The 9,963-nt window shown below is 38.0% G+C and overlaps 1 protein-coding gene across 1 annotated transcript; it reads right to left on the bottom strand.

Moving 5' to 3' along the window:
- Positions 1-3,563: 3,563 nt before the first annotated feature.
- On the bottom strand, positions 3,564-8,373 carry LOC108575957. The gene is given in 6 exon segments (XM_017938930.1): positions 3,564-3,577; positions 4,378-4,773; positions 5,692-5,880; positions 7,427-7,530; positions 7,599-8,096; positions 8,159-8,373. Coding segments are annotated over 6 exon segments (1,416 nt in total).
- Positions 8,374-9,963: the final 1,590 nt, after the last annotated feature.

Raw genomic sequence — 9,963 nt, 5'->3', positions numbered from 1 at the left:
GCCGTGGTCCAGAATGCATAGCAGAATCGTACGCCATTTAGAGTACGACAATTGCCGCAGTATGTTCTGTGAAAATCGCGAAGAACTATTATCCCCTAGCCGACGTTATAGGTGCACATTCGCTTCGTTTAACAGTAACACGGCAACCGTGTGAGATATTTAAGAACCAAGCACAACTTCTTTTTCGGTACCAAAAAGAGGCAAGAATTCGTTGGTCACATTTAGTTTTAGAAATTATTTTTCACGTCGAAATATTTAATTATCTGTGTTTGCCCCCAACATCTTACAAGGAACGTTCTCGATCGGTCCGGTTTCGATTTTGATCAAACTTTGTACACTTATAAAGCAGTCAAAAATAATCGACACGTATTTTTTTTTAGCTGCGGTAAATCGAGTTTAAGGGGTGAAACCACCCCTTGAAATTTTGGCTCGAAACGCCTATCTCGAAAACGGTAAGTCATACGAAAAAATTGTTAATGGGCGAGGTTAATGGTTTCTGACGTACAATAACATGGTGTTAAAAAATTTAACAAAATACAGTTTGTTTATAACAAAAAAAATTTATTAACTTAATTTTTCATTTTATTGAAATTTTTATAATGACAAAAAATGACGAGCATTTTATTCCAAATCCATTAGTATATAACATTTTAAAATTGCCTCTTACAGTTTTGCAGATTTTGATGATTTACATCTTGCGCGCACATCCACTATGGTAGTAGCCGTTCTGACTTTCATTTTAATGAAGCACTGTAGGTTTGCACTAAATTATACAGTAACAAGTAACAAGTAACAATGACAGTAGCAAGTTTCTTAACAGCAATGAAAAGATTAAATGTTTTTATTATTCACCTATGACATCGTGGCAAAGGTGGAGCGATTTATAAATTATAAGTACATACAGTGTGTATAGCAATTATTCTATGTAGTTTCGACAATAGTGGTACTCGTCGAAAAAATGTTTGAGACATAAAGATTTCTTACACCATGCGCATTTAATTATTGCCACGTCACCGCAAATATGGCATCTTGTTTCATTTTCAACAGAATAGCAGTACTCAACAGGATTCTGGAATTCATTTGGTTTTTCATCTATATATCCGGATTTATACCAGGAGTATTTAATAAAATTTTAGAACCTTGGTGATGAAAATTGATTGTGGACCAGAGATTGAAGTTTGATTATATTATTCCTAGCGTGGAGATTAATGTCGTGATTTAAAATGAGAACTATATCGAAAAATCGGCGTACGAAATTTTTCCAAGTGCGGAAACCGTAAACATCCAGTGGTTGAACATACTTTGTTCCACCTTTTGGTATTATAAAAAGTTTTACATTTTTACCCTCGGGAGTAACTTCGTTCAGTGTCTTCTTTCAGTGACCATTCCAGGAATCAAGAATTAGAACTGTTGTGGGCCCAGTATTTGCGAAGTAAATCTCTCTTAACCAGGTCTTGAAATGGTCCGTAGTTAATTTTCCTGACTTTGAAGCTGCAATATATACATTGTCAGGGCGAAATAAATGTTGTTCCACAATCGGCCCGAAATGTCCTGTACTCTCTTTGAGTACAATAAATAATGGTGACAGTAATTGTCCATCAGCTGAAATGGTTGGCTGGATGGTGTAACTATGAGTGGTGGATGACACTGATTGAATACCTCCTTCTACGAAGGATTTCCTTTTCCAAAATCCAGTTTGAAGCTTCGTTTTTGAATTATTAACGAAAAACACTGGCCAATTACAGCGCGCGTAGAGCCCGCGCTCAGGGACGGCCGAACAGAGATGCACCCGCGCGAGCGAACAAATGCGTACGCGTGACTTCTCGGTTCTCGATAGCTGTCAAAAAACTTTCACTTTGCACTGCTGTTTTTATAAGGCTTAGAGAAATGGTTTTTGGCCGTCATTCCGACGTTTGTATAAATTTGTAAAAAAACTGCAATTAGTCTGTATCGCGAAGAAAATAGCGAAGGTCAGTTTTACAACTTTTTTATCTGAGCTCGAAATGAAAATCTAAAAAATACGTTTTGTAGATCTATGTCAATGATACACGTGCTGATAATTTCATCGAAATTGGTTAATGTTTCTATGAGCTACAAACGGTTAAAGATGATGAAAATCGCACTATCACGACTTTCGGCGTGAAACTGTAATAAATCTGCAGATTCTTACATCTTTCGATGCCTGTTGCTTGTTTCTCCATCAACATATTTCGATGAAATTTTATAATTGACATCGATTTCCAAAACGTATTTTTTTTCTTTTTCATGAATAACAAGTAAGTCGTTTAATAATTGTGTTATTAACTGTGTTATCGTTTCTTTATTCCGAGAGGAATAAAGTGTTTTATTACTTATGAAAAACTTACCCATTCGTCCACGAATTAATCTGCTTCGACGGAACTGGGTCAGTTTGTCGATCCTGACCTATCCGAAACATCTGATGTTACGATCGTGTCGGTGAACTCACATGATCGTTCCTCGCCAAACGTCGCGCGGTCCGCGGGGAAAGTGTGGAAAAAAACAAAAGACTTCTCGGCGTTCTCGACGTCTTCTTTCGGCGTTTATTGTTGTCGATGGCGATGTTTCTTGTGTCTGTATTAACGCTCATCGGTGAGCTCACTTCCCCGCACCGATCACTTCCTCTTGCCACAGGGAGAGGTTGATATGTTTATGAATTTATTATTTTGTTGTTCCTGTAGCTTCCCGTGGACCGCAATTCTTTCGAAGAATTTCGCGAGGCCGTAAATCCCTCTTACACTCTAGGTGGTGTATTGTCGTCCTGACGACGGAAGAGAGCATCGGTTATGGAGAGGAGAGGTTCGCGAGGTTTTTGTTTCTTCGATGCGTTCGCGCAAGGAGGTTTATTGCGGGCCGATGTGAGTTTGATTCCCTGGTCAGGCGGTGGCATTTGATTAATGAATTTTATGATGATAAAATACCAACCTTTCCCTGCGGCAAGAGGAAGTGATCTGTGCGGGGAAGTGAGCTCACCGATGAGCGTTAATACAGACAGAAAAGACATCGACATCGACAACAATAAACGTCGAACGCCGAAAGAACACGTTGAGAACGCCGAGACGTCTTTTGTTTTTTTCCACACTTTCCCCGCGGACCGCGCGACGTTTGGCGAAGAACGATCATGTGAGTTCACCGACACGATCGTAATATCAGATGTTTCGGATAGGTCAGGATCGACAAACTGACCCAGTTCCGTCGAAGCAGATTAATTCGTGGACGAATGGGTAAGTTTTTCATAAGTAATAAAACACTTTATTCCTCTCGGAATAAAGAAACGATAACACAGTTAATAACACTATTATTAAACGTCTTACTTGTTATTCATGAAAAAGAAAAAAAATACGTTTTGGAAATCGATGTCAATTATAAAATTTCATCGAAATATGTTGATGGAGAAACAAGCAACAGGCATCGAAAGATGTAAGAATCTGCAGATTTATTACAGTTTTACGCCGAAAGTCGTGATAGTGCGATTTTTATCATCTTTAACCGTTTGTAGCTCATAGAAAAATTAACCAATTTCGATGAAATTATCAGCACGTGTATCATTGACATAGATCTGCAAAACGTATTTTTTAGATTTTCATTTCGAGCTCAGATAAAAAAGTTGTAAAAACGACCTTCGCTATTTTCTTCGCGATTCAGACTAATTGCAATTTTTTAAAAAATTTATACAAACGTCGGAATGACGGCCAAAAATCATTTCTCTAAGCCTTATAAAAACAGCAGTGCAAAGTGAAAGTTTTTTGACAGCTATCGACCGATAACCCAGAAGTCACGCGTACGCGTTTGTTCACGATCGCGCGCGGACGAAACCCTGCGCTCCCGTGGTTGAGCGCGGACTCTGATTGGCCAGTGTTTTTCGTTAATAATTCAAAAACGAAGCTTCAAACTGGATTTTGGAAAAGGAAAAGGTTGTTCAGAGTCACCTCAGCTACCCCCCATTTCCGGGTGTTCGAGGAGTTACGGGACACCCTGTTATAATATTATTGCATTGCAAATGAATATCGTCTTCTCGATTTACCACATTTGTGGTTACAAATCTGGTAATTTTTCTGGACACTAATCTAAACGTCTTTTTAAAAGTATCTAGCCAAGTATGTCCGGCTTTAAATGTTTGTAAATTTTCTATATCTCTCTCTTGTAAAGCCCATCGCCGTAGATCTACTTCATGCACAATTACTCTTAACTGCCGAGCTTCCATAAATTTATTAAATGTATACTCTGCAATACGTTTTACCTTTTCCTTTTTTGTGCCACCCTGTTCAACTTGTAAAGCCCACTTACGAAGCATTCTTTCGGATTTCACGTGATGGAATTTGGAACGCACGGTGTCTAATTTTAATCGCTTCGACTTACCGTTGTTCCAGTACGCCACAGCTTTCCTTTTATATTCGAATGGGATGTATTCCTTATTCGAATGACATACAACGTTTTCTTCGTACATGTTTGGAACATTCGGTGTCCTATTTTCCTCCTCTTCATCTAACCAGTTCAAATCAGCATCCTGAATTTCTTGTTCGATAGGCGTCCCGTCCATTTCAACACACGTTTCATGTTCAACCAGGAATCCCGTGACTTCGACACTTCTTACAATTAAATCGAATAATACATCCCTTAAATTTTCTTCTGCGCTATTAATTGCTGTGGGTCCCTGGTTCCACTCAACAAACGCAGCAGACAGTAAAGTTATTACATTAATAGGATTAATATTTAGCATCTTTTCGAATACTCGCACGAAATCCACGTTGTCAACTACACCGTACAAGCATCACGCTACAACACCAGCCCTCGAACGCCCATATCTTGTTCGTGGTTTCTACAGGGTGTCCCGTAACTCCTCGAACACCCGGAAATGGGGGGTAGCTGAGGTGACTCTGAACAACCTTTTCCTTTTCCAAAATCCAGTTTGAAGCTTCGTTTTTGAATTATTAACGAAAAACACTGGCCAATTACAGCGCGCGTAGAGCCCGCGCTCAGGGACGGCCGAACAGAGATGCACCCGCGCGAGCGAACAAATGCGTACGCGTGACTTCTCGGTTCTCGATAGCTGTCAAAAAAATTTCACTTTGCACTGCTGTTTTTATAAGGCTTAGAAAAATGGTTTTTGGCCGTCATTCCGACGTTTGTATAAATTTTTGAAAAAAATGCAATTAGTCTGAATCGCGAAGAAAATGGCGAAGGTCGTTTTTACAACTTTTTTATCTGAGCTCGAAATGAAAATCTAAAAAATATGTTTTGTAGATCTATGTCAATGATACACGTGCTGATAATTTCATCGAAATTGGTTAATGTTTCTATGAGCTACAAACGGTTAAAGATGATGAAAATCGCACTATCACGACTTTCGGCGTAAAACTGTAATAAATCTGCAGATTCTTACATCTTTCGATGCCTGTTGCTTGTTTCTCCATCAACATATTTCGATGAAATTTTATAATTGACATCGATTTCCAAAACGTATTTTTTTTCTTCTTCATGAATAACAAGTAAGTCGTTTAATACCTGTGTTATTAACTGTGTTATCGTTTCTTTATTCCGAGAGGAATAAAGTGTTTTATTACTTACGAAAAACTTACCCATTCGTCCACAAATTAATCTGCTTCGACGGAACTGGGTCAGTTTGTCGATCCTGACCTATCCGAAACATCTGATTTTACAACGTGAACTCACATGATCGTTCTTCGCCAAACGTCGCGCGGTCCGCGGGGAAAGTGTGGAAAAAAACAAAAGACGTCTCGGCGTTCTCGACGTCTTCTTTCGGCGTTCGACGTTTATTGTTGTCGATGTCGATGTCTCTTGTGTCTTTACTAACGCTCATCGGTGAACTCACTTTCCCACACAGATCACTTTCTCTTGCCACTGAGAAAGGTTGGTATTTTATCATCATAAAATTCATTAATCAAATCCGACCGCCAGACCAGGGTATTAAACTCACATCGGCCCGCAATAAACCTCCTTGAGCGAACGCATCGAAGAAACAAATACCTCGCGAACCTCTCCTCTCCATAACCGATGCTCAATTCCGTCGTCAGGACGACTCCGCGGGTCATTCTCCAACACGCGCTTGTGACACCCAACCCACACACAATACAATACACCACCTAGAATGTAAGAGGGATTTACGGCCTCGCGAAATTCTTCGAAAGAATGGCGGTCCACGGGAAGCTACAGAAACAACAAAATAATAAATTCATAAACATATCAACCTCTCCCTGTGGCAAGAGAAAGTGATCTGTGCGAGGAAGTGAGTTCACCGATGAGTGTTAGTAAAGACACAAGAGACATCGACATCGACAACAATAAACGTCGAACGCCGAAAGAAGACGTCGAGAACGCCGAGACGTCTTTTGTTTTTTTCCACACTTTCCCCGCGGACCGCGCTACGTTTTGAAGAACGATCGTGTGAGTTCACCGACACGATCGTAATATCAGATGTTTCGGATAGGTCAGGATCGACAAACTGACCCAGTTCCGTCGAAGCAGATTAATTCGTGGACGAATGGGTAAGTTTTTCATAAGTAATAAAACACTTTATTCCTCTCGGAATAAAGAAACGATAACACAGTTAATAACACTATTATTAAACGTCTTACTTGTTATTCATGAAAAAGAAAAAAAATACGTTTTGGAAATCGATGTCAATTATAAAATTTCATCGAAATATGTTGATGGAGAAACAAGCAACAGGCATCGAAAGATGTAAGAATCTGCAGATTTATTACAGTTTTACGCGGAAAGTCGTGATAGTGTGATATTCACAATCTTTAACCGTTTGTAGCTCATAGAAACATTAACCGATTACGATGAAATTATCAGCACGTGTATCATTGACATAGATCTACAAAACGTATTTTTTAGATTTTCATTTCGAGCTCAGATAAAAAAGTTGTAAAACTGACCTTCGCTATTTTCTTCGCGATACAGACTAATTGCAGTTTTTTTACAAATTTATACAAACGTCGGAATGACGGCCAAAAACCATTTCTCTAAGCCTTATAAAAACAGCAGTGCAAAGTGAAAGTTTTTTGACAGCTATCGAGAACCGAGAAGTCACGCGTACGCATTTGTTCGATCGCGCGCGGATGAGCCCCTGTTCTTCGTGCCTGAGCGCGGACTCTACGCGTGCTCTGATTGGTCAGTGTTTTTCGTTAATAATTCAAAAATGAAGCTTCAAACTAGATTTTGGAAAAGGAAAAAGTTGTTCAGGGTCACCCCAGCTACCCCCCATTTCCGGATGTTCGAGGAGTACGGGACACCCCGTATAACCGTTTGTTATGAACAATTGTAGAACTTAATAATTGTAAACATCAATATAAACGAATTGCAATAATGTATTTATTTAATATAAAATGAGCAACCTTCTCAACATAATCCTCCTTTTTATTACGTATTAATATTAAATTACAGATTTTCTCTAGTATATTCATCTGCATAGCCGCTCGTACCTGAGATTTTGCTTCTTTAATTAAACATTGAAGATCTTCACTTGGTTCTACCAATTGTGATACACTAAACAGGAGGACAATAATAGTTTATTATGAAAGCATATTCAGTATGATGTACAGTATATAGCATACCTTGGATCCTTTATTATAATCCTTTTTCTATCATCACCACTCTTTGGTATTAATTTAATAGTCATATTACTCTGAAGCTTCTTTGGGTTGGAAACTACATTCTTATTTGATGTATCCCATTTCACTATGCTACTTGTGTCTCCAAGTTGAGGTCTAACTACTCTAATTTTGACATTATTATTAACATACTGCCCCTTGTAATTTTTTCTTTTGTTTTTTGTACCCTCAGATTTCAATGTAGTTTCTTTGTGTTTACGTGTTCTAATTATAGCTTCATTTGGGTGATAAGGAGCTTGTGATGATGCAAATGGAACAGAATTATTTTCTAGATGACTGTATGAAGTTGAAGGTAAACTAAGTTCAGATACTGGTCTTGGATCTAGATTTTGTGGTATACCGTCATAAATAGAGGATAATATTTCCCCAGGATAATGTTGAGTTTGACGGGCTTGTGTAAGTGGTAAAGCAGGGTTCTTCTTTTTTCTATGATATTGCTCTCTGAAAGTTGTTATTCAATCTTACTATTATGCTCAATAATTTTATTTTTATTCTTCACATACTTAGGTATAAATTTGCTGACATCTGGATTTGTCATATCTTGTTGATTTCTTTTTATACGTATAGTTACATCTCTGCGACGTTGAACAAGTTTAGCTTTTGTTTCTGACACTGTTTCAAGTTCAGGTACATAGAAATCATGCAATGAAACACCATAAAAATTTTTTCCACCAATAAATCATTTTGCTATTCTACTGTATACATTTGCTGTATACATATTCATAGCGAACTAAGTAATCACTGTAAGGACGTTAGTCTAGTAATTTGTATATTAAAGTGACCGACGTAACGCATGCATGCTTCTAGCAAGCGTTGGTCAATTGGTTGTTACAAAAGTGTTATTATTTGAAAAATGCTACTACTACTACGTTAATTCTCTTTCGTGTACTTCTGTTGTTAGATATCGTTACAAATTTACTAAATTTCCTATTCGATACAATTGTATAACGCGACTACCGTTCCTTTTATCCATACGCTCGTTAGCAATACGTTCAAATTTTATTCGGAACATTACGTTACTCTGTATTTTTGTCACTGCATAAGAGTACGAAGGAATATTTTAAAACGCAAAAGAAGGAAAAATAAAATTAGTTGCTTACAGACAAATAACGATACAGTTTTACAGCGTGCATCAATATTAAGTAAAATAAAAGTGATATCGAAAGGTAATCCCAGAACATTAACTTTGAGCGCGAATTTAGTTTAACGTGAACCGAGTCAAGGGCAAACTGGCGCCGTTTCAACGCATCGTATGCACCATTTCACATAAAAGCGCTTTAAATGTTGATCTATAAATTTAACTGGGCTACTTTGATCAAAATTAATATACGAATTTCTATTTCGAGATTATTTTTACGCAACGAAGATTTAACAAAGATTAATTCAACAAAGAACGATCAACGTGTTCGAGTATCGATTGTACTACCTGAAGTCGATCGAGAAAAAACGACGCAACGCACGGTTCGACTGTCACGCGTGGCGGCGGAATGCACCAGTACGATTTTTGCGTTCGATCTAAGAAGGACGGAATAAACGATCCGGTAATAGTTGTAATTCTTACGAATGAAAGTGTGGAAGTTCGCAAGTGGAAAACGTGGATCACCATGGAAGTTTCAGGACAATGGTAAACGAAAGATTTTATTATTACTGTTTCGAATAACAATTAACAAGTTTTACGATCTGTGGTCAAAGATCGAATATTGCACAGGTAGACATTAATGCGTATTAAAGGATACATTAATAACATTTTGCATAATTTATTCTACAACGTTCACAATAATACCGCGAAATAAAAAACGAGGTTGACCCGTGGTCGTCGATTTTGCCCACGAACGTTTATCCAGCATTTGTTGCAACGAAATAATTTATATCGTACATTTTCTCTTTTCACGTTAAAGTTCTCGACGTTATTTTCTCGGTGAATTCTGTGTTAGTATATTGTTCGGAATAATACGGCATATTTGAAATCACTACGTTTTCCGAATGTGTCGATAGAAAAACATGTAACAATTCTGATTAAACGTTTCGTTGTACAACTAAATTCTTAGAAGTCGCAATATTATATTTCTGGAAGTAGAAGAACCAGAACTGCGTCGCATCTTAGAATTAGGGGAGGTGACTTCTACGAATTTGACTAAACAAAAGAAGTGGAGACGTGCTGAGTGATATACCGATATCCGGCACGTACGAGTGCGGCAGTATCATGTGTCAGTTGTTCGCATTTACTTGTTTATTAAGGTTATTTTTTCTTCAGCATTATTGTTATTTTATTACTATTACTACCACGCGTAGTCCTCAGCTTCCTATC

This window comes from Habropoda laboriosa, unplaced genomic scaffold (assembly GCF_001263275.1).
Source record: "Habropoda laboriosa isolate 0110345459 unplaced genomic scaffold, ASM126327v1 scaffold31, whole genome shotgun sequence".
Lineage (NCBI taxonomy): Eukaryota > Metazoa > Arthropoda > Insecta > Hymenoptera > Apidae > Habropoda > Habropoda laboriosa.
This window is presented reverse-complemented; position numbering and strand designations above follow the sequence as displayed.